Source organism: Penicillium verrucosum (genome assembly GCF_028828655.1).
Source record: "Penicillium verrucosum strain IBT 35672 chromosome Unknown utg000002l_segment0_segment0, whole genome shotgun sequence".
Classification (NCBI taxonomy): domain Eukaryota; kingdom Fungi; phylum Ascomycota; class Eurotiomycetes; order Eurotiales; family Aspergillaceae; genus Penicillium; species Penicillium verrucosum.
This window is the reverse complement of record NW_026643211.1, coordinates 210975-235023: the sequence shown is the minus strand read 5'-3', so window position 1 is coordinate 235023 and position 24049 is coordinate 210975. Positions and strand designations below refer to the sequence as shown.

Sequence of the window (24049 nt, the reverse complement as noted above, 5' to 3'; positions counted from 1 at the left end):
CTGCTTTGATTGATATGAGAGGAAGGTGAAATATATATATAAAAAAAAAAGTAAATAATATTTTAGTATGCACTTTTAAGCATTCTAAGCCTCGATTTCCTGGGAAGTGAACTCGGGCAGGCGCTTGCGGATATCCTCCCATGTCTCGTCGCCCTCAACAAGAGACTTGACAGCTTGCAGGATCTCGTCCTCGCTGGCACGGACCTGCTTGGTGGTATCGCGGTCACGCAGGGTGAAGGTGCTGTCCTGAACGGACTGGAAGTCAACAGTGATACCGAAGGGTGTGCCCAGCTCGTCGTTGCGAGAGTAACGCTTGCCGATACTGGCGGAAGAGTCATCAACACGGTTGGAGACACCGGCCTTGCGCAGCTTCGAGGTCAGACGCTGGGTCAGAGGCTTGAAGGAGGCGTGAGTGGAGAGGGGAACCAGCAGGACCTTTGTGGGGGCAATAGTAGGAGGGAAAGAAAGGACCTATAGAGAGTATCGTCAGTACCAGTGCTCATGGCAAAAGAACACAGAAAGGGAAACTTACACCACGGGTCTCATCACCGGCACGGGACCAGTAGGAGTGCTCGATAATACTGTACATAATACGTCCAATACCGAAGGAGGGCTCGATCACGTTGGGGGTGTACTCGCGGACATTGTCAACACGGGTGCGCTTCTCAATCTTGATCAGGTCCTTCTCGATCTCAACCTTGCCAGATCCAACACCCTCAACGTCGACCTCAATTTTACCATCCTTCTCGAGGTCAAGAGACAGCTTCTCGCGCAGCTCCTGGGACAGAGCCTCAACAGCTGCCTCGACAGTCTTGGCATCCTTCTTGAACTTGGGACCGAACTTCTTCTTCTCAATGTTAACCTGGTACTCCTCGATACGCAGAGGCTCGGCACGAGCCTGGCGCACCACGAGAGGGGCACCGGTCTTGTCTTTGTGGACAGTCAGGTCGTAAGCGGAGCGGTCAGCACAACCAACACACTCGATCCAGCCGTAGCTGGTCTGCAGCTCGGCATCCCAGCAGTCAGTAGCGTAGTGAGCCATCTCATTGGCCATGTGCTGACGGAAGCGCAGCTTAGTAGGGTCAACACCCAGCTTCAACAGGAAGGACTGAATGCGGGCCAAGAAATAGCCCAGAGTCTCGTTGTCGACCAGTCCAGTCTCAACGGCCTTGCCGACGGTCATCGTGGTCAGCTTGGTGCTGCCGGACAGCTGCACGTTACGGTCGAGCAAGGTCAACTCAGTATCCTTGACCTCATCGAAGCGAGCGTGCTTCTTGCCACCCTCTGGGTCGACGTAGTGCTCAATCTCAGCCATGAGGAACTCGCGCACACGCAGGAGACCGGCACGGGGGAAATCTCGTTACGGAACGACTTGCCAATGGAAGCAGAGGCGAACGGCATCGACTGCTGGTTGAACTCCAGGAGCTTAGCGAAGTTCAGGAACTGACCCTGGGCGGTCTCGGGACGCAGGTATCCAGGCATGTTGGCGCTGGGGCCAATGGAGGTCTGGAACATGAGGTTGAAGGAGACCGGAGGCAGCACCTCGCCGCCGGTGACGGGGTTGCGGATGTCGTGCTTCTTGATAAGCTGCTCCAGTTCGGGACCACCGAAGTTGTCAATCTGTGCGAGGGTCTCCTCGTACTCCTTGACCAAGGCATCATCCAGCTTCTTGGCCTCGGTGCCCTTGGCCTTTCTCTTCTTCTTGGCCTCCTTCTCCTCGTCCACTTCAACTTTCTCGCCGCGCGCCTGCTTGTCACCGTTGAGGCGGGCCTCGAGCACCTCCTCAACCAAGTGGTCGGCACGGAAGATCTCGCCAGTCTTGGGGTCCTTGCACATCCAGTCGGCGAACTTGTCCACATGTCCACTGGTCTTGAGAATCTCGTGGGGGGTCAGCATGGTGGTGTCGACCTCGAGCATATCCTCCTCGAGTACGAAGTGCTTGCGCCACAAGTCGGTCATGTTGGCGATCAGGGCGGTTCCAGGTGGGCCATAATCGTACAGACCGGACACACCACCGTAAATTTCGAAGGAGGGGGTGTAGAACATGCGGCGGCGGAGCATGGAGTCCAGCACCGTGCGGTCGACGGCCTGGCCGGTCTTGGTGTTGACGGTGGCCATCTTGAAGTTTCGTTTGAGGGTCTTCGGGGGAGGGGTGTAGGTCCTAAACTGAGTCCGAAAGAAAGACGGAGGGGAAAGAAAAGAGCGGGGGGGAAATCGCAGGCGCGGCAATTGAGTCATCCACTATGCAGCCCCTCAGACACCACCGAGAGGACAAAAGAACAAGGGGTATAGAACGAGAGGAAAGCGAGCAATTGGGTCAATCTTTTTCTTTTTCTTTTTATTCAGGGGATTGATGACCACACCTTTTGGATCCTCGCACGTCCTGCCTGTGTTTTTAAGTACCGCCTTCCTAATAGGGTTCGACTATAAATTCTGCCATATATTTTCTGCCACTACTATATGTTGTATATGAATTCTGGTTTATATCATGTTTATGACTTTATTCTTTTGCGATTGACTTAATTGAGGAAGCTAGACATATGCCTGCTTAGTACTGTCCAGTTTTGGTTCTAAAGCACTCGGCCTGGCTGAAGAGCATGCACAGCTTAGGAGATATAGAGATAGAAAGGGATAAGAGGAAAGTGGAGGGACATAAAGGGGGATAAACAGAACAAGGTCAAAGAAGTACAGCAAGTAAGAGAGGTAGAGGGAACTTGCAGGAACAAAATTAATGAAGGACATAATGGTGTCACATTCGGTCTGGCCTAGGCGGGCTAGTTAGGAACGAGTGTGTGACCTTGATCTAAAACTGGATATGTGTGAAATCACGTGTCTGTAACTATCAATATAAATCAACCACCCGAGATGTATGATACTCTAGGCGGTATCTATGATACCGTCTTTTGATCAAATCCTTCTGAGCTCCGGTGCAGATGTCACAGCTCTCGCGGGACTGATATCCAATGCCCGCCGCCTTGGCTACTCGCAATGGTCACACATAGTGACTTTACTAAGAAAGAGTAGCTCTTATAGAATGCTAGCCTCGCTTCAGATATATTGGGTCTCTATTTGATGTTGCATTAACACCTTTATACATTTTCATCCGGAGTGTCAAAGGATGTGTGAGAAGACAACAAGATAAGGTATGACAGATAGTCAAGCAAGTGTAATTCCTGATTAGGGAGGTTTGACCGTCTATGGTATCTATAAAGTGATCTTAGGCGATTTAATGGCATCTAGGAGTGAATAGTACAGCACTGTCTACTGGGGTATCTATGTAAAATACTTATGCATTTTTTGTGATAGCGGGGCCTATAAAGTCAGGCTGGTCTAATAACCAGATATGGCCGTGGAAAATAGACCTACAAACCGGACCTAAAGGTATTTAAGCTTAACAACAACTTTAAAACTAAGTAGAAACCCAAACTTAAAAGTGCTCATAATAGTCTACCCGCAAGAACAAATCATTCTGCACCGGCCTCTGCTATTTAGTGGGTAATTGCGGCTAAGGGAAAAGGGTAAACTACCATATAGAGACTTCAGAAAGTATACGATCCTTGATTTATTTATCAAATCAGATAGATAAAGATACAGTAGACATGAGATTAAGGGAAAGAAGATAGTAGTCATGTTCCTCGTGTTGTCGTGGACTCCCACACTCCGAGACAGGTGCTTTGCTAATTTCTGTTATAAGGGACACGGAGCAGCAACTCGCAACTCGCATTGAATCTCTGAAAAGTGAAGAACCTGTAAGACAAATCTACTTTGTGTAGGAGGGAGTATACAACATAGGGAATTTTAACTATGGACGGCCTACCTAGATAGTCAAGGTTTATACCCTATACGTCTAATTCATCAGGTCCAATCAACGACGCGGTAGGTACGGGACAGGCCCCACATAATGCACCATGGTGGATTCCAAGGTTATAACGCTCGAATAAACACTACAGCTACACCGGTTACAGCGCAGGCTCTTTGTGGGTTGTCAATTGCAGCATGATCATCGGGAAGAAGTCAAGGGATTAAGCACAGATTGCCACCATTCATCCTCGCTGTAGAGCCACTTTGTTCCTAAAGTGACTTGCAGATATTGATGTCGGTGTAAACGCTTTGCAGGATTGAATGAAACTTCTACCTCAGAGAAGGTCAAATTCAACTCCAAGATCACCTCCAGTACGCGCGGAAGCAACCTGTTTCCAGAGTTGTAAGACTTCATCGCTTGGCTCGAATGCTTTCGGATCATCACCACTAGACCAGGTCGCATTCGCTACTCCATCCCTCACCCTGTACCAAAACTCGTGTCGATTCCAGCCGTTCGTCACTTCCAAAAACATATTATCCAGCTTGGGCATGCAAAGAGCGGCATTGGCAGCTGAGAGATAATACGCATTGAACAACTCGTGAATGGGCTTCGTTCGGAATATTTTGCCCATGCGGTCCTCCGGGGCAACCCAATCTTTATCGGTGTCATCCATCTCATTATAGTCTGAGCCTGGGTCACTCGAGTCATAATCATCCTCATCTTCAGATTCTTGAGGTTCTTCCTTTGCGAACATCCAGTTTCCACTTGGAGTCACCGGCTCGTATCCCAACCACAGATCGGTAAAATGGGGCCAAAAGGGAAGCTGGAGATTGTGATTCTGTTCATCTGTGGGCCAGAATACTTCTTTCCCAAGCACACATTGGGCCCCGCCCATTTCTTTCAATTGTTGCGAGAACTCCCGTAATCGCGAGCTTAGCGGGTCTGTTTTTCCTTTCACAGTTGAAGCCGCTGGGGAATAGTTTTGATCGAAAGGGGCCACATAGCAGAAGTCAAGGTGGAGCTGCCGTATACTGGCAGGCCATAGTAGAATAGAATCCGCGAAATCTAGATTTCCGATTTAGCACATACCCTACCGGGCATTGTTATGTAGCATACCGTTTCTATGGCGTTTTCTCAGTTCCGGGTCCCATTTGCAAGAATCATTCAAATCAAGCACCAGGCGGTATAGTCGAGGAAACTTCGACACGATGAAAGAACAAGAAGCTGGTTCAATTTTCCTTCTATTTATCGCTCCCATGATTTCAAGGGAAGTGATTGTGGGGACGACCGGGCATTTGACACCAACGACCTCCTCATTGAATTGAAGGTATGATCTTTCGAATCTCTTATCCTGGAAATCATTACTTGGGTAAGATTCTTCTATCCGCTTTTCCCGCTCCCTCTTTGCCTCAGGGGTTTGGCCTAGAAGATCATCGGGGGACCGGGCCTCAATCGAAAGACTAAATTCGGCTTCTTCTTTTGCTGGCCATTTGGCCAGAGTAATGAAAAGTGAGTGGATCGATGTGGTGAAAATCTTGTTGTTTCGTTGCATCTCCCCTTCATTTTCGTAGCGCGTGCACGCGTCGTCGTCATCATAGTATGACTCCAGTTGAATAATCAAATCGACCTTTCGAACATAGCTCCTTCTTCGGTCCCATGATAGCTCATTGAATTCTACTAACCGCTTGGGGGTGTTGATTTTGAGGGATGAAAATGTTTTGCTCTCGATAATCGCCTGCCAGTCGCGACTGATTGTTGCATATTTGGCTAAATGGAGGTCGTCGTGAGAAATGTACTCCAAGATAATGGATGTCAACTCTGGCGGTAGTGAAAAGCCCATATTGTCTTGTTGAGGACAAAGCTCAGGGGCCGTGCAATTCTGCCCATAGTTTATGTGTCAATCAACGACTACCCATCTTTTGACTGTCTCTCTGAGCTTGTACCAATGAAGCACAGGGGCTATACTAGTGCCTTTATGGATATCTGTGGATCATTGGCCACAAGGTTGCTCCTATAGGTATGTACTGGCGAGGACTGAGTTCAATGGTAAAAATTAACTCAATTAGCTACATAAATACATGGGTAGACTGAGGAACTAACTATGTTGTATGTTGTTAATCACTCATTTGGGATGATCAGTCACGTGTTGGAGCTGAACAGGTCAGCCTGATTCTGATCGTTAAGAAAGGGAGAAAATATGATACATAGAAGTCAGATTTTTGTATATACCCGTGAGGTCTAACTAATACTCTTTTTCATCTATCTTCCTTCTAAAAATGAGGTCTTGAGAATAGCAAGGTCGAATCGCAGATTGTCGCTCCGGGGAAAAGATTTTCCGAAATAATTTATTTCTCGGCGATCTTTACATTTTCCATTGACCTTCAACAGCAGCACTCTACCCCCTCAGCTTTCAAAAATGGTTGCCCCAGGCCGATCTGGACCGCCTCCGGGCGTCATGGGAGATATTAAAACCGGCAACAAGCTGCGCCGGAAGATGAACCATGTCAAGCGCAAGAGAGCCAAAGATGCTGCGCGCCGAGAGGAGCGCTACGCTTTTAAGAAAGAAGAATCCAAGAACCCCAAGTTGAAGGAAGAACGACTTCGCCGCAACATCCCTCTGACTCTCGAGCGGAAACGTGTATGGAACGAGGCCGACAACGACACCGAAGAAACTGGTCTGGGATTGAGCGTTGACGTCGAGCGCATCAAGCGCGCCAAGAAAGAAGAAGAAGACGAGCTCAATCGGCCATTAGAAGAGGGCGAGGATGACAGCGAGGCTCCGGAATCAGACAATGAGTCGGTCGACAGTATGCTTGAATCAGACAACAGTGGAGATGAAGACGAGGATGAGAAAAAGGATGAAGACAAAGATGCCAACCGCGGCCGGAAGAAGAACTCTCTCCGAACTGCGACAGAGCGTGCCACAAGTCCTACCCAGTCCACACGCAGCACAAACCTCAGCCTCGCTCCTGAAGCATTGGCCGCCAAATTCCCTACACTCTTCACCGAGGGACCCCCGCCCACCCCGAAAATCCTTATCACCACCGGCCTCAACTCTACCCTTCACGACCAAGCCGAGACCCTGACCGAAGTGTTCCCGAACAGCGTGTACATCCGGCGTAATGCCCACCGTTACTCGCACAAATTCTCAATCCGCGAGATTTCCAAATTCGCCGCAAACCGTAACTTCACAACGGTCGTCGTGTTGAATGAGGACCAGAAGCGTCCCTCTGGGCTAACGATGGTTCACTTGCCAGTCGGCCCGACTTTCCACTTCACCATCAGCAACTGGATCGAAGGAAAACGCCTTCCAGGACATGGTCGAGCCACCGAGCACTGGCCCGAGCTGATCCTCAATAACTTCCGTACTCCTCTCGGTCTTCTGACTGCCCACTTGTTCCGTGCACTCTTCCCACCTCAGCCGGAGTTTGAGGGCCGACAGGTTGTCACTTTGCACAACCAGCGTGATTACATTTTCGTCCGTCGTCACCGCTACGTCTTCCGTGAGAAGCGTGAGACGGAAAAGGCTGTCGTTGGTGCTGACGGCAAGGAAATGCTGGGTGCTGAGGGTATCCGCACCGGTCTACAGGAACTAGGACCTCGCTTCACTTTGAAGCTACGTCGTGTTGATAAGGGCATTCAGCGTGCCAGTGGCCAGGAGTGGGAATGGAAGGGTGGAATGGAGAAGACGAGAACTCTGTTCCAACTGTAAATGTCTCTTTATGTTGTTATACTCGGTTTTTGCATGGGGTTCGAGGGGAGTTATATCCAAAAGCTTGTCTAGTTTTCATACAAAATTCACGCCTTCTACAATCCTCTATGGACATTTATCTAGTCCATATGTAGTCATTAACTAACCAACCTCGGATGTGATAATGTATGGACAAGAAACATGCAATCATTATCATAGAAGGATAGAAGTATAATACTTGATTGTATTGCAGCGTCTGTGCAAATCTGCTTGTGCAATGGTTCCAATCCTTCTCTCTCTACTAGAATATAGGAGCAAGAGATCCGCATAGAAAAACCAAAGTTGCATAGCTAAGCTTGCCGGTTGTTACGTGTTACCCCAGCCGGGTAATTTGCGAGTCCTGGCAGTCTCCGAGAGTCTGCTGCAAGGACTGCATTTTTATTTCCTCGTTTTCTATCTTATAGCATGAAAGAAAGGGGGAAAAAGGAAAGAAGAGGTGATTCCCAGCGGGACATCGCCCAGACGGCCATCCAACCGCGAATGATAGCTCCAAGGGGGGTCATTAAGAGCAACCTTGCAAGTTTGACATTTCTCTTAACTACTACACTACCCGGGTTAATGCTGGGGATAAGCTTAACTTTATATAATCCCCACAATGAGACCACTCTGGTAGCATGAGATTGCCTTTTGCATATACATCAAGAGACCTTTCTCTCTTTTATTATATCCGTAGCTCTAAAGGTAAAAACATATCTGCTGAAGTCCTAGTATAAACATGGAGATAAGCAACATTGAGTTACTTATCTCCGATATCAGCCAAGTCACGAGACGATCTCCCGATCTCCCGTACCTGAACCAATGACAATAGAGAAAAAAAAAGAATACACTACTCTACTCTACACCATACACCACCCCACCCAAGGTCCTCTCCTCCGTCCAAATATGAATATGAATGCGGCCCCCCCGCCGCCTCCTCTTCATAGCCTCAATAGGCAATCCAGCCCCATACCACAACACCCGACACAGTGCCGGCCACCTCCTCCTAGACGCCTTAAAACCACAGCTCGAAACAACCCTCCCAAACACAGGCATCTACCACGAAACATGGAAAAGTCCATCCCTCATGAACACAACAGGCCCGAAACTCGTACGTCGACTAGAACAATGGGCAACCGAGCGAGCAAGCCGTCTCGAAAGAATCGCTAATCTTGCCGAAACTCGTTCATCAACGTCTTCAACTTCAACTTCCCCATCCTTCTCATCTCACTCTACATACCCCACAACCCTCGTCATCCTCCATGATGAACTATCCATTGCGCTGGGAAAGGTCCGTGTCGTACGTGGTGGTCCCGAGACGTTTAGTTTGCGTGGCCATCGTGGTCTTACGAGTATCTGTGAGACACTGCGCAAGAAGGGGTTGTATCCCGGCTCGTCTGGTGCGAGTAAGAAGAGTGTTCCTGGGCTGTTGGCGGATCTCTCTATTTTGCGTGTTGGTCTTGGGATCGGTCGGCCGTCGTCACATGAGACGGCTGATGTTTCGAAGTATGTGCTCGGGACGGTTACTGATAACGAGCTTAAGGCTTATCATGCTGCGGCGATGTCTGTTGTGCAAACTATTCGGGATGAGCTTGTCAGACCTGCGGGGAAGGTCTGATGTTTGATGTCTGCTGGTGTGGATTTTGTTGGAGTTCAATACAATTATACCCCCCTCCTCCCATCATGATTTGTCGTTTATATGCGGCGAAGACATGGAATTGAAGGAAGTGATTAAGAACAATGTAAAAGCCAGCTCGTGGATGTATTAAAATATACACAGAAAACGCCTGGAAGGCAAATGAACACGGGAAATAGCTGCCGATATCGACAGAAGCAAAGAAAAAAAAAGAAGCACGAGTCTGTTGCACAGATCTCAGCGCAGCAAAGAAACATCCGGTATTATGCTAATAGAGTAGTCGGTTTAAAAGAACAGCTCAAACGGTTCCAGCTATGCTCAAATCGCGAATCTCTTGCAACACCTCCTCAACCCGGTTATCCAGATCACCCTTAGCATACTGGTCACGAGTCTCGGCATCAAGATATTGCTGCACCTGCGCCATGCGGGAGTACGCCTCGGCACAGAAGCGGAGTTGGATCTTGACGAGAGCTTCGAAGCTGGGGTCGAGGTATGGCACACGTAAGTCGATCAGCTGGGGGAGTTCGTTGAAGAGCTGCTCGTTCAATTGCTCGTAAGCCTGCTTGGCCATCTCGGCTTCGCGCTCGGTCCGCGGCAGCTTGGTGACATCCTTGTCGGGCTTCTCGGCTAGCTTCTTGACCTTGGCGCGCATGGCGTCGTAGTCTAGTAGCTTGTGGTTGCGTTTTTTGATGCATTCGTTCACGTCGGGGAAGTAGGCGCAGAATCGGGAGATAGGATCGAGGACGGTAGTACTTTGGCTTCTGTCAGCACCATTCATGTGTACTCGTCAGTAAAAACAAGGATCTCCTACCGGTATGGCCCATCCAGAGCCTTGATGGTCTCGGCATCAAGATCTTCAACGGCCTGCTTGTAGCTCCGGCTCACACCATCTTTTGTTCCCGCATCACCGTAGAAAGCATCAATGGTCTCCGCAATGCGCATTTGGGAAGCCGTCATGGCTGGGAAGAAGTCAGCCAACTGAACAACCAGATCCAACAATCCGCAAAGCAAAAGGTCAGAGGTCACCCACCTCGTAGTGAATCCAGATACCCCTTCGCCTCCTTTTGCAACCGATTCGCGGCGGTCTCCATAGTCCGGTAACGACTATAATAAAAACAAAATCAGCTCCCATCCCAGTATAACTATATGAGGCAGCAGCAAGGACAACCATACCGTTCCTCGATCTCATAATCACGATCATTCGTTCTCTCAACATGTCCTATACAATTACCAAGTAAGCATATTATTCACTTGTTCACTTGTTCACTTATTTCGCATCCACATGGCGCGGCAAGTAAATCGTAGCGCGTGGCGGGTAGCTAATCTAGAATCGTGTCCGATCGCCCTCTTTCGATTCATTGCGGGGTAGAACTCGACCAACTCACCCGTCTTCATCATCACCTGTGTCGTCGCACGGTTGACATTCTTCTTGAACCCTGTCCATCCAAGCAGTTAGATTCGCTCAGACTAGCACCGGTTCATGAGTCCGAGGGTTGTGGGATGAGGCATACCTGCCCAAGACATGGTGGCGGTGTGGTTCGGGGGACCCGGAAATGAGGATCGGCTTTTGAGTTGGTGTGGGTTATAGATTGTGAGTGGGTATAGAATAGAAGGGAGTTGTGGATTGTAGTAGACTGCTGCAAAGGATCTCTGGAGTTAAGCTACAGGGAAAGTGAAGGTCCCGAACCTAATGCCAAGGGTAACCGACTTGGTCTGCCTTACGGGTTTGTGTGGCTGTGTGTGGCTGTGTGATTATGCTTATGTCATGTTTTCCGGATGCGGGTACGTCATGTGCTTGGTAGGGCTGGAGTCTACGGGACGAAGGTAAGTACGGAGTACCCACATGAACGGTTGCATTATTCACGTTCTGTCTGTGACGGGTCTGTTCGAGTTTTTTTTTTTTTTTTTTTTTTTCTGCAAAGATACATGCACTGGTAATACTAGGTAAATGATGCCAAGGTATATATTGTATAACTATATGTAGGTATCATGTTGGGACATTGGGACATTCCTACATACTCAAACCAGTTGCATATAACAAGTTAAACGCTGGTAGGCGAACAATCAAGAGAGAAATAATAAAATCTCATTTAATATAAATATAATTACCCCTTACCCCTTTGACAGTAGCATAGTGTAGGGATAGTGGGATAGTGTAGGGCTGGGCCTTACATCCACTGCAAAATACGCCTGCATGGCATGTGCATATCGAGGTATTCCACTTATCCACTTCGCCTAGGCTGTAATGTTGATGCCTAAGTAACTGAGTTATGTGTAGTTCTTGGCAGACACTTTCATGGCATTGCCAAGTGGGAATAACTGCAACTTTAGTCCGCTCAACGGCATCCCGGGTATCTAGGTATCTAGGCCAAAGAAGTTGGAAAGTTGGAATCCACCTCTTTAACTGCATATGTTCTATATTACCGAGTTCCATATAGACCGTAAAGTATGCAGTAATTAGAAGTTATAAGATGCATGTGGGAATAATGTGAATTATGTGAATAATGTGCTACATAGTCTGAAATATGACACACTCGATTGCATCAGACCGCTGGGGCTTCTTTTTTTCCCCCTCGCTAGCGTACGGAGGCTGCATGAATGATTATCATCGGGAAATACATCCAGATTGAATGATATCACGGGTCCTGATGCATTGGACAGATACCGGAGCTAATCTACTACATCGTGCTGATCGTCTCAATAACACTTGTGGTCCGTGAACCTTGCATTGGGTCGACAAGCGCGGATCTTCAGATTGATGTCATAGTTTGGGGGGGCTGTATGTAGATTGTGAACTTGCAGGTTGTGCCTGTTAGTTGTAAAATGGGAAATAGGACTTTGGGACGAACCTGGTATGCTGGAATAATGAACGTGTGCACCTTGCTACGTGGAACCAAGTCACATGTAACAGAATTCAAAATGCCTAAGCCATATATACACAAAGCATCGGTAATATGTACTAGAATCCGACGTCGAAACGAGAAAAGTCAAAGCAAAAAGGTTCAGACAACCTCCAGTGTAGGACATCCAACCTAGGTAGTTACCGATTCCTGTTCCTGTTCCTGTTCCTGTTGCTGTTGCGGGCAGCAGAGTACTCTGCCTACAATCATATTGCTAAGGAACCCCGGAAAACAGGACCTGCAACCCAAGTGAGAATATACCCATATTCGCCCGCTAAAGCTGGACTCGTCATAGTGGTACAAGGGAAGAGAAAAAAAGTTCAAATGGGGAATTTCCCGCCAACGCCGAGAGAAACTTGAAGGTATCTGCCGAAATCCCGTAACGCGAAAAAAAAAGGGAAAAAAAAAAAAAAAACGGACGAGATAAACTCCAAAAAGATTGAAAAGGATAACCGGATCAAAAGAAAAGGGTCATGATTCTTCGTTACATTGACGTTGAAGACATGAGGATCCAGGCAGAAAGACAAGCTAAAAGATGGATCGATGTAATAGAGCACAGGCTGAAGAGGCTGCAGGGATACAGTATGCGCCGGAGCCAACAGGATAAAATGGGGGAAAAAAAGGCAAACATAGAACCTTCGTAAAGGGCCTCCTTCTAAGTTAGGAGCATCCAAAGGATAAAAACCAGTAAGCATTTCCTTGAATGGGTCTATGATAAACAACCACCCTGTGTTGTAAAATGTGAAGGGATAATTTTCGGTCACGCCAAACCTTGAGCGGGCTTGTGACCTCAGCACCTGACAATCTTCGTATCGAAACGAATCAGAACCCTTCCTCGCCAGCCTTGCACAGCTTGATCTGGCGTATCCATTCGGATTTGAGGACCTGCGAGGCATTGATGCGGCGAGAAGGATTGGGATCAAGGATGGAGTAGATCACGTTGCGACAACGAGCCTGAGAAGTTATAAGTCTTTGCCCCGCAGTCGCAGGAGGGGGATTAGCTGTTCTTACCCGATGTAACGTCTCGATAGGAGCGTATCCATCCTCATGTTTGCGACCATCTAGGTACCGCTGGTAAAATTCGTCTTCGTCCTTGCGCGCCACGCGCCAGAGATGCCGTCCGGTGCGCATAGCCATGTAGATCACTCCGGTCGCCCAGAGATCAACCGCTCGGGGATCGAATTCCCTCTCAACGTATTCCTCCGGGGCGATATATGGAGCGGAACCGCAGAGTCCGGCGGTCATATGGGCTTCCTTCTCCCAAGCCATACGGAAGCATTCACCGTTACCAAAATCGGTGATCTTGAGTGCACCGTGAGTGGTCAGGAGCAGATTTTCGGGCTTGAGGTCACGGTGTGCGACACCCATTTCGTGCATATACTCAACACCCCGCATCAACTGCTTGAAAAAGCAGTCGGCTTCGGCGACTTCTAACTTGCCGGCAGCAAGGACTAGGGTGTACAGATCGCCACCAGCGCAGTATTCCATGACTTCACAGTAATCTCCCTTGGCATCCTGCAAGAGGTCCAAAGTGTGAATGACGTTCGGGTGACGAAGTGACGATGAGATGCAAAATTCAGAAGTCAGTCGTTTTTGATACTTCTTGGTTGTTTCTTGAGGCCGGCGACGGAACTCCTTGACAGCATACAACTGTTCACACTTGGAATCTTGAGGGTCAACCTTGTGCGAGATGCGCACGATACCGAAAGCACCGCGACCCACAATCTCCTGGCACTTGCCGTACTTGTCAACCAGAGAAGCAGTGGCATTCGGGCCACCCTTCTTATCGGCAGCCAGCTTATCACGCTCCGTCTTGAACTGATCAATCCAGGTCGACATCAGCGACAACTGTTGCTCATCCACCTGGTCATCCTTTTTCCGGCCACCCATCATATCCCGCAGTAGATCGGTAAGCTTCTCTTGCCGTCTAGCACTTCTGAGGTTATGTGAGTGGTTGCCGAGAGCTTCCGTGAGAATCTCGAATCGCTTGTGCACTGAAGCACCGTCTTTTGTCTTCTTATCATCCATCTTCTTCTTGTCGGACTTCTCCACGGGTTCGCTCTTGAGTGAGGGGTTTCGTGATGGTGCTCGAGAATGCTCTCCTCTCGAAGGAGGTCTAGAAGGAGGTCTAGAGGCGGGTCGAGATGATGGTTTTGAAGTCCTGCCGTTGAGAGGCTGGATACTTTCCAAGCTGCTGTCTGATAGGTCACGAGGAACTTCGTTATGCTCTCTGGTCGGTGTGTTTTTCCCCGTGCTGGAGAACATGCGCGTGAGGCGAGCGGCCATGGTGGCTTTCGTCGGCTTGCCGGCGGGAGATAATGCCGGAGGAGAGAGGGCGTCCCCGTTTGCGTGGGCGGCCAGATTCATACCGGCGAGGGCGCGTGTTACCGAAGCATCTCCATCCCGAGGGTCATACGAGTGTTGTGAAGCTGCGGCGGATGAGACTGCGGAAGGCACAGGTGAAGGGGAAGGTGGAGTCATGTGCGGTGGATCGACAGGTGAAGATTGGAAGAATGAGGGGTGGGATGTAAAATTCTCCGTCCCCAGATTGGAAGACGAGCGTCTACAGCTCGCACGAAGCTGCGGCGGATCGAGACAGTCTTAATGGTAAGGATAGAGAGATGTGAGAGTAGCGAGGCGAGAGAGGAAAAAAAAAAAGGGTAGACCGAATTGATAGCCTGAGGCAACGAGGGCAAAAGGTGACGACACAAAGAGATACGGAGATATTGGAAGTACCGCACACCAAAATGATGCCCTCTGGCAAAGGAGGAGCCCCTGGAGTATATAGACAGAATAAAAGAGGAGAGAGAAAAAAAAGAATTAAAAGAAAGAGAAGCAAGTGGGAAATAAGTGGGATAAATTTGGCGATGCTAAAGAACTTGAAATACCACGGGAAAAGGAAATCCTTGGTGTATGGTAATATATTACATAGCTTAAGTAAAAATTATAAAATTCATGAAATTCATGAAAAATAAAATGAAATAAAACTGAAATAAAAACTGAAATATTAGAATAACTCCATATCGAGAGAAGGGGGAAATGTGGGCACTGCAACGGTACAGGTTACCCTCGAAGATTATTAATGCTTGCAAATGACGGTGGCCGCGGGCTCCAGGACTCCAGGGCTTCAGGGCTCCAGCGTGTTTCTACGCGATTTTGGTCTTGACCTATAGGGCTACATACTGCATACGGCGACTCCGGCGCTGTGAGACCTAACAAGTCTAAATACATCTAGGGCTATTATTCATGGTTGTACTTTGTAGAGTCGAGATATATTTTAGTACACATTCTTTACTAAAAAGTGGCGCATGATACATTACGGAGAGGAATACGGATATGTTGTAGACCAGATGGAAAGGATTCCGAGGTCCGTCCCGATGCTTTTTAATATTTCAATTTTTTTTATTTTTATTTGGTGAGAGATTTAATGGTAATGAAACATTGAAGTAATCCATAATATAATTAGTATAATAAGTAATGAAAGTACGGGTTTTTTTCAACTCTGGAACTGGGTCTCTCTCCCGAGTACCTCTTTAAAGATTTGAACAAATACATGTATTATTTGCTTTTTACTAGTTTTACTAGTATTAAATGACGTTGAGTTGATGTGACAATGTGTGTGGGTAGTATGCCATTATCTAAATGTACAACATACACGGTTATCCTATTAAATATTATAGAATATTAGAATATTAAGAAAATACAAGACAAAGTAGCTTTGATAGTTCCGCCACCACATTAGAGGAGTGAGGCTGTGCAATCTGCACAACGTAGCCTAAGTCGTGATTCGATCAGGCCCCGCACCAAGCCGACACACTGGGTGCAGTGTTGTGGCGGGAGAGTCCCGAGGTCCTATGGACTTCCGATGTATGAAAGTTGAGGGGTACCTCTCCAAAGCTATCCTTTGGAATCCATTAGTGGCCCATTCATCCGATGTGATTGGGGGGGCATTCTGTTGAGCGCTTAGCCGGACACAAGGTGAACATTTCAGACGTGCTTTATTACTCTATATGGTAGGTGGGGGATTATCATTTTGTAAATGGGGCATATGTTGTATAACTAGTGACAAGATCAGACCATTCTTCTTACTGTATATGTATACTTACAATATAAAATTGGCACAGTCATCCGGGCTATGAAACCCCCTACTCGGTCAAATCCAGGTAAATCCCAGTTTCTCCAAGGGACACTGTCCTCGTTGGTTGAAAATCCTAAATCCCCTTTCAACCAATTGTCATATTCCTCCGTTTATACCCGTGCTCACTCGCTACTTCCAACGTTCAGCTGGTCAACTCGATCATCCTCAAAGCGAAATCCCCCATTTTTGGACTCTAATTCCTGTTAGTGATTGCTAGACGATCGCTGCTACGTAATAATACTCGGTCAATCATGCACATCTCTCTATCGGGGTCGTGAGAACCGCGTGGGGTCTCTGTGCGATGGAGTCCCCCGGAGCGATGTACAACGTACATAATGCTCTAGTACGTTATAGGGGAATATAATAGGGACTAAGAGCAGCTTTTCCACTATCTAGCGTCATTCGGACAGATGACAGCATTTACAACATAGGATAGACGGGGGTTGGTTGCAGGTTGACTAACACTGAGCTGTTCAATTGAAAAGTATTGGATAGAAATATATCGCTCTTTCTTGGCCCCATCATGTCTGCAGGGGGAGGTATATCTGGCTTCATTACTTTTAGAATGTAGATGCGGGATGTTCACCGTCTCTTCGGATCCCTGGTGTTTCCGCGTGGTGGGGGGGATACTTGACACCTAGTGTTTAGGATTGTTTAGGATTTCCATACTAGCATGAGCTTCGCACTGAACCCGGGCTTTTGTTTCCAAGCTAGTACAGGGTGGTAACTAGTGGTATACTCATGTTATCCAATGCTGATTTTACCCCGGATTACCGTCGATTTCCGAATAAGCCCGTTAGTATTGACCTCGGCATAGGGTATCCAGTAAGAATAATAGAAGAATAGAATAATAGGTATCTGTGTAGAGGAACAATAAAGCTGAAAATAACAAGTCAATCTCACATGTAACGCAAAAAAACCACATTTCCATTTCTCACACAAGCTTCCGTATCCAACACTAAGGGACAACGAGGGATTTTCACTCGCCAATCACAGCCCTAAGATGAACCCCATCCTCATTTCCCACAGCACAAAGTCACTATGCATGTATATGTACCAAGCCTTCTATATCAATGGTTATATGCATTTACACCGAAATATGTACTTCTACAAAATACAGCTCAAACACTACCCCTCTTCATTCATGACCGTACAACGTAGATGACTTTGTTTACAACCTACAACATTTGTACGTATAATTAGAACTTAACAGGTGGTTAATTGCTTCTTTGTGGTATGGTTAATACATTTATTGTTCCATGGTAATCTTGCTTTGATTTCTTTTTTTGAGAGGCTTTTTGATTTGAAAGTTGTTGGTCCTTATATCAAGAACAAAGGGCAACATGAATAGAATGGATCCGACGAATTATAAGATTCGAGTTCATTCATTCGTTGTCAAATACGGTACTTCGCCCCATAGCCATGTTGACGTCTCGTGGACCACCTTCATGACCCTGCAGTTCAATCGCTTTTGATAGCCAGCAATATGCATATCTGCTCTGCATAATGTCCAAGCTTCATGCTATAGAAAAATGGTTCCCAACTGAGCTTTATGTGTACGTTTTTGTCCTTGGCTCCCTTCCTTTCTTTTTGTCTTATCTCAAAAACAGAACTGATTAGGGTTAGCTATTTCCAAGTCCTCGACGCCCTTCCTCTGAACCAATGTAGAAGCCATATAATATGTTATCCAATCTCCGACTTACCATTACACACATTTATGATAGCAGCAGAAGCCTCCCGCAGCACGTAAAGTCCAACCCTCCACCAAATTATTCGAGCACGCTGATTCGGTTCGAATCACTCTTCTGCATGCGTATACGAACTTTTCGACGCAGTTGATCCCAAGAGGAGAGGATTGACCAAACCGTCACATACCTGATGACATGTCGTTGGCAAAGCGAAGATCTTGGGGGCCACATCTACCCAATAACTCCCCCATGTTCATGGGGTAGAGGATCAAGTCAGTTCATGGGAACTATCCATCGGCTCACATGTTTACTTAAAAGTGTTAAAAGTGTAAAAGCAACTACAAAGCCACCCAACATTGGCTGCAACCCAAATTCCGATACAAGCCGGGACATACTTGACCGCCAGTTTGTGGTTGCAGGAAGACACACACAGCCGTGAAGTTATAGGATTGGTCGGCTTTGCATTGCGACACCTATCTGACGTTTTTGAATGGTCAAACCTTGAGATAAGCTGTGGTTTTATGTGTCCTATGGGTATGCACTAGTACAACATAACTAACTCGATATCTTTCCCATGTACATATATGTGCTACGGAGTAAAAGAGCTCGGGTTAATGGGAGGGGCTGAGCTTGTTTATCGTTGGCATATATTGATCCCGCTGTGGATGTACGTTGTGCTAAACCTGTATGTGTGGACGTCTGTGCTTTAGCCAAGTCATGCATGATGCAGGATGGGGACGATCTGACCTGAAGCTGAGAGCTGCCTGTGGGTATCTGGTTTTTTTTTGGGTGTTGTAATATGCATTGAGCTTTGCTTTTTTCTTTGCGTGGTAGGTAGAAAAAGCAATTGCAAGATCCAATTATTGTCGGATGATCTATCTTCTCACTTGATTCTCGAGTCTACACCTATCGGCTTGTCGGGTCAGTGCCTCCATGCAGCAGCGGACGCACGAGCCACACTGGGCCAGTTGCGAAGGTGGCTCTTGGCTTGGAGCTGTTTGGATTAAGGGTATGGTTAGCGCTCTAGGCCCAGCCAGGGCTTAGGCATTTTGAATTCTGTTACTATTTTTTTTTTTTTTTTCCCGCGGCGTTTGTTGGTGACTGCGGCATTTATTTTGCCCTATACGACCTATACCCCAGGTTTACTATAAACAGGCAGTTCAAAACCGGAAACTTTGATATTGCATCACCTATAGGAAGACAATATGGAAGACAATGCACATGGATATTGCGCTATATCAACGGTAATCAGTTCTTCCGACTCTCCCCGAACACCACTAATAAATAACTCTGTTCAGCGTTCCTGGTTGGTACACTTGATATGACGAAACCGAGCTATTTTGCGGGCCGGCCCCCGGAACACTCCGCACCGTAATTTCCCCGGCGTACAGCAGACTAGCGGCGCTGGGAATGCCACGTGGGAAGGAAACGAGTCTCATTGAATGGCAACCACACATGAAAAGGCGGTATGGATAACCCTGTCGTGCTTGGCTTTGGTGCTGTGTCCCGATGATCTCGTTTCTCACCAAATGTGCTATTGCATGCAGGTGCCCGTAGAATATTGTGCTTGGTAACGGGCGAGTCCGCTGCGGTGTGCGCTCGATTGCAGCTATGTCGATCTCGCACCTTCAAGATACCTGATTTGTATATGCTAGCATCGACATGTCCCAGCGGTGAGATCCTGTCGCTTTTTCCTTCCTTCACGTGGGACTTGCTCGCGCGAACTGACCTCCAGGTTCCGGGAGGGATGTCCAGATGCGCAGTTCGATATCATGACAGAACTCGAGTCTGCTAACAGATCAGAACACAAGTCAACAACTAAGGCGGTATGCCAGAACTAAAATTCACGCACCACAAACTGTTCCAATGATTCCTCGAATAGCTCGTTGTTCACGCCCACACCGCCGGGATGCTCGGTCGGAGAAAGGGGGTTTTTAACCACTAAATAGACCGAACCGAGTTAGCACTGGCCGAGTGTGCCAAACGAGATCACGAACCATATTCTACAAACAGATTGATATAGATCTGTTGCAGCGCGATACGCATACTGGGACTCTTGAGGTCCGTCAGCATGACAAACTTGGTATTCGTCGGTGTCTCGTAGTAGTGAAGCTTGTACTGGCTGGTGGTGAATGACACAAAGCTAGTTGGGGTTAGCATCGGCGTGTACATCCAAAAGGCCAGCAAGCAGGTCATGCCTGGCTTGCTTCAGGGGCAGTCTTACTTGTCGTCTTCACCTCCTAGCTTGCGCACCATATTCCGCAATGAAAATACTGTGCCGAAGACTAACTTCGAATCATCGTCTGTCGATCGCACTGTCTGGCCGAGACCGGTCGGTGCTGCGCCGGAGACGGTGTCAGACCGGGACTTCCCCACGGTGGAGGTCGGCCGCGGAAGCCAGCGGCGCTTGTAGATGCATTCCGCTGGATGACAGTCAGTATATGAAGATGATTCAATTATATAATAGAGGAGTCGTTACCATGCCGATCAAAGATGTAGAACGAGTAGACGACCATTGTGTATAGTTTGTGACCTGAAACAAGTTGTTGTTGATGTTCAGGGGAGTTCCGACGCTGACCCAGGCGGTGAAATTAGTTCCCGTATCGATAACAAAAGCCCATATCAAAAAAAGAGCTGCCTAGATTTTCTTCGGAGTTTCCGATTCGACTGGTGATTTTTCTTTAATTATACATAAGGCTTAGTACCATTTATTCGATCCGCTTGTGCAATCCTTGCAAAGCGCGGCCTCGTAAGGCTGACAGCCCGCATCTCACGTTATCGAATCCCCCGCTCGAACTTCCTTACCCCACACATCTTCTACCAACACTTGGTAGTCAGCGTATTTCAATGGATGAGAATGTGGCAACCCCTATGTCGGATGTATCCGCAGAGCCATCTATCGCCTCACTGGAGGGTATGAACGATACGCGGCCCCAGGCGAGCAGAGTTGCGTGAGTTGCATTATGAAACATCTGAGGAGAATGATCTTTTCTGACTATGATGTATCATGCTAACGCCCCAATCTGTAACTAGGTCTACTGCATCCTATGACAGTACTGGGAGGCACCGGCGACGAAACCCAAGAGCAAGGCGTCCGGTGAAGGTCGGTCTCTCAATGCCGTTATGACAGTTTCGGAGAACTGATACTGCGGACTAGGAAACACTGGACGCCCGCTCCGAGTATTATACGAGCCAAGATGATGGTACCGCGGAACATCGTATCAACCAATATGTGATCAAACAGGAGATCGGACGTGGATCGTTCGGGGCGGTCCATCTGGCTGCAGATCAGTTCGGCAATGAATATGTATGAGCACGAACCTACCCGGATATGAGATATGAGCCTGGTCAACATGCAAAATGGATATGCTAACTGTCAGATAAACTATCTGTAAATCCAGGCAGTCAAGGAGTTCTCTAAGTCTAGACTAAGGAAACGTGCGCAGTCACATCTGTTGCGAAGACCGCGAGGTCCGATTCGGCCAGGAGCGGATTTCAACTCGCCATTACATCGGCATCCTTCCGGTGGCGATAATGAGACAGCAAAGAATCCTTTATATCTGATCAAGGAGGAAATTGCAATCATGAAGAAACTGAACCATAACAATCTAGTGTCATTGATCGAGGTCTTGGACGATCCGACAGAGGACTCGTTGTATATGGTGATGGAAATGTGCAAGAAGGGCGTTGTCATGAAGGTCGGGCTGGAAGAGAAAGCAGATCCGTATGATGATGAGCAATGTCGATGTTGGTTCCGTGATCTGATCTTGGGGATTGAGTATTTGCATTCGCAGGGCATTGTCCATCGAGATATAAAACCTGACAACTGTCTGGTGACCAACGACGACATGCTGAAAGTGGTCGACTTTGGTGTATCAGAGATGTTTGAAAAAGATTCCAACATGTTTACTGGCAAGTCAGCTGGGTCACCAGCATTTCTCCCGCCAGAGCTGTGCGTGGTCAAACATGGTGATGTATCTGGCAGGGCAACGGATATTTGGTCCATGGGAGTAACCCTATATTGCCTGCGATATGGAAGGCTGCCATTTGAGAAGCATAGCATCTTCGAGCTGTATGACAGTATCAGGGGGATCCCCTGATCTACGAAGAAGAGTCAGACGAAGTATTCAAAGATCTTATGGGACGGATTCTCGAGAAAGATCCAGAGAAACGGATTGACATGTTTGGTTTACGAGTGAGTCAATCGCAATTACACTACTTGCCAATGCTGACTAGGCATGACAGGAACACCCCTGGGTAACGAAGCATGGAACGGATCCTTTACTGTCATTTGAGGAGAACACGTCGCAAATCATTGAGCCGCCGACAGAGGAGGAGATGAACTCGGCCATTACAACAAACATGGGACATCTTATGACCGTGGTATGTTACCATTCCTCATTCTGGTGGGAATATCCATTAACAAAAGCCCGCAGATGAAAGCCGTCAAAAAATTCAAGCGACTAACCGATCCAACCAAAGCACAATCCCCCATTCAAAGTACGTTCGGTCAGAGCATTCTGGGCGGAGACCACGATGCCTACCTCGTCGAACCACCAATGGAAATGGACCCAGACGAGCCATTTCCAGCAGTGGGGGCAGCTCCACAAGCACACGACGCCCATGGCTTGCGCGCCAACATGCGCAAGAACTTCGGCCGGCGTCCTTTCGCCGGGTTCCGAGACGATCCCGGAGTTCTCGGGTCTAGTGATTCAGCCAGCTTTTCATCCCGGCCCGAGCACAGCTGGAGCAGCAGCAAAAGGCCCAGCGGTGTGTTCGAGCCCGAGCGACAGGACTCCGGCTCCGTCCGCAGCTGGGGGTCCCCGGCTCAACCGGATATTGGTCACGAAGCTCAGCCCCACTCTCAATCGGCATCACCTCGCATCCCCCTCTCGCGAGCAAGCTCGGGTAGAACTAAACGCAGCCTGGAGGGGACGAGAGGACATGCCCGTGATCCCCTGGAGGAGGAGTTTCCCTACCTCTTCATTGGACCATCTACATACAACGGCTCCTCGCAGCAGGAACCAATGGAAATCAGTGACGAGCCGGGATCTATCCTCCAAGAGCCGGAACATGCAATGGATCCTTCTGACCAGATGGAGGATGATGAGCCGGTACAGTTCGTTAGTGAATCGCCCGGCGCTGCAGATTTTAATATCTACGAGACGGCGTACAGGAAGGAACTCGACCGCATCAAGTACAACCTGAAAGACCGCGATACTGGTCCAAAGGTGTACCTGACTCGCTTTATCGAGAAAAACACCGCCGAAATGACAAAACTGGCCAAAGAGAAAGAGTTGAATCTTCAAATTGGGAATAATTTCACTCCTTCTGCTCTGTCGAGAACACCCTCAGGCTTCGGGTCTGCGGTTAGTGCGCTGCGCTCGCAGATACTGCAGAAAAGACAGGCTGAGGGGTTGGAAGAGCAGGTTGGTGACACAAGTAAAGATAAATATTCCTCCCAGAATCACGAGCCTCACCCTCATCCTCCGAAACGTCTGTCGCTTCCATCTCAATCTATCCCTGAGCCTGAACCGTCGTCTCTAGAGGCGACGGGTGTGTCGTCTACAGAAGGGAGCGGTGCTTCCCAGGCACAGCTGCGGCGAATCCTTGATCGAGTTCGTGGAAAGTCGGATGGTACAGAGTGATACAGAGTGATACGCTAAGCGGAAATTGTGTGAAGCTTGGTTTGTGCAGGGATAGCGGATAGCATTTCATTCAAGGCGTTGAATATGTAGTTTCTTTGTCCATTCTTTTCTTTAACCCATATATATGCATTACCTGTTGAACAAACTTCTTTGAAAAGTACAATTATAAAGTACAGAAAGTATTCTGTCTGAGTCTGAGAGTTATAATTCAAGTACCTACACACCAGGGTTAAGCACTGGTACCAGAGTAGTATCTTTGTATAAAGATATGGATTTGAAATGTGTACATTGGGAATAAGCAAGGAAGAACGGGGACCAAAGTGATATGTGTGGAATTGGATACCATCAGTTCATTATTAACTAAAGCAAAGAATGTGAGACATCACCTTATAAGGAGAGTCGAGATAGAAGAGAATCAACACAAAGTCAAAAGGCAAGATTCAGAAAATTTCAAAATAGGAAACAGAATATCATCAAATATCAGAAATATAGTAGGATAAAATACAAGGT

At 47.8% G+C, this 24049-nt stretch overlaps 8 protein-coding genes across 8 annotated transcripts; 3 read left to right on the top strand and 5 right to left on the bottom strand.

Annotated features, from left to right (window-relative positions):
- Positions 1-84: 84 nt before the first annotated feature.
- Positions 85-2118, bottom strand: N7516_005722 (glycine--tRNA ligase; the record flags this gene model as incomplete). The annotated part of the gene is made up of 3 exons (XM_057218442.1): positions 85-471; positions 533-1284; positions 1365-2118. 3 exons carry the CDS (start codon positions 2116-2118, stop codon positions 85-87), a joined length of 1893 nt encoding a protein of 630 aa, XP_057072533.1.
- Positions 2119-4136: 2018 nt separating this feature from the next.
- On the bottom strand, positions 4137-5642 carry N7516_005721 (uncharacterized protein; the record flags this gene model as incomplete). Its single annotated transcript, XM_057218441.1, has 2 exons — positions 4137-4867; positions 4919-5642. 2 exons carry the CDS (start codon positions 5640-5642, stop codon positions 4137-4139), a joined length of 1455 nt encoding a protein of 484 aa, XP_057072532.1.
- Positions 5643-6218: 576 nt separating this feature from the next.
- Positions 6219-7514, top strand: N7516_005720 (rRNA-binding ribosome biosynthesis protein RPF1; the record flags this gene model as incomplete). Its single annotated transcript, XM_057218440.1, has 1 exon — positions 6219-7514. The coding sequence occupies one exon, from the start codon at positions 6219-6221 to the stop codon at positions 7512-7514; it is 1296 nt and encodes a 431-aa protein (XP_057072531.1).
- Positions 7515-8445: 931 nt separating this feature from the next.
- On the top strand, positions 8446-9147 carry N7516_005719 (aminoacyl-tRNA hydrolase; the record flags this gene model as incomplete). The annotated part of the gene is made up of 1 exon (XM_057218439.1): positions 8446-9147. One exon carries the CDS (start codon positions 8446-8448, stop codon positions 9145-9147), a length of 702 nt encoding a protein of 233 aa, XP_057072530.1.
- Positions 9148-9463: 316 nt separating this feature from the next.
- On the bottom strand, positions 9464-10689 carry N7516_005718 (amphiphysin-like protein RVS161; the record flags this gene model as incomplete). The annotated part of the gene is made up of 6 exons (XM_057218438.1): positions 9464-9917; positions 9977-10124; positions 10196-10269; positions 10339-10384; positions 10551-10601; positions 10677-10689. 6 exons carry the CDS (start codon positions 10687-10689, stop codon positions 9464-9466), a joined length of 786 nt encoding a protein of 261 aa, XP_057072529.1.
- Positions 10690-12887: 2198 nt separating this feature from the next.
- On the bottom strand, positions 12888-14546 carry N7516_005717 (serine/threonine protein kinase SAT4; the record flags this gene model as incomplete). The annotated part of the gene is made up of 1 exon (XM_057218437.1): positions 12888-14546. The coding sequence occupies one exon, from the start codon at positions 14544-14546 to the stop codon at positions 12888-12890; it is 1659 nt and encodes a 552-aa protein (XP_057072528.1).
- A 5115-nt stretch (positions 14547-19661) lies between these two features.
- N7516_005716 (TRAPP subunit BET5) lies at positions 19662-20407 on the bottom strand (the record flags this gene model as incomplete). Its single annotated transcript, XM_057218436.1, has 5 exons — positions 19662-19679; positions 19744-19832; positions 19889-20034; positions 20116-20314; positions 20371-20407. 5 exons carry the CDS (start codon positions 20405-20407, stop codon positions 19662-19664), a joined length of 489 nt encoding a protein of 162 aa, XP_057072527.1.
- A 331-nt stretch (positions 20408-20738) lies between these two features.
- N7516_005715 (serine/threonine-protein kinase) lies at positions 20739-23539 on the top strand (the record flags this gene model as incomplete). Its single annotated transcript, XM_057218435.1, has 7 exons — positions 20739-20842; positions 20925-20994; positions 21049-21198; positions 21293-21901; positions 21973-22086; positions 22137-22274; positions 22328-23539. 7 exons carry the CDS (start codon positions 20739-20741, stop codon positions 23537-23539), a joined length of 2397 nt encoding a protein of 798 aa, XP_057072526.1.
- Between the last annotated feature and the right edge of the window lie 510 nt (positions 23540-24049).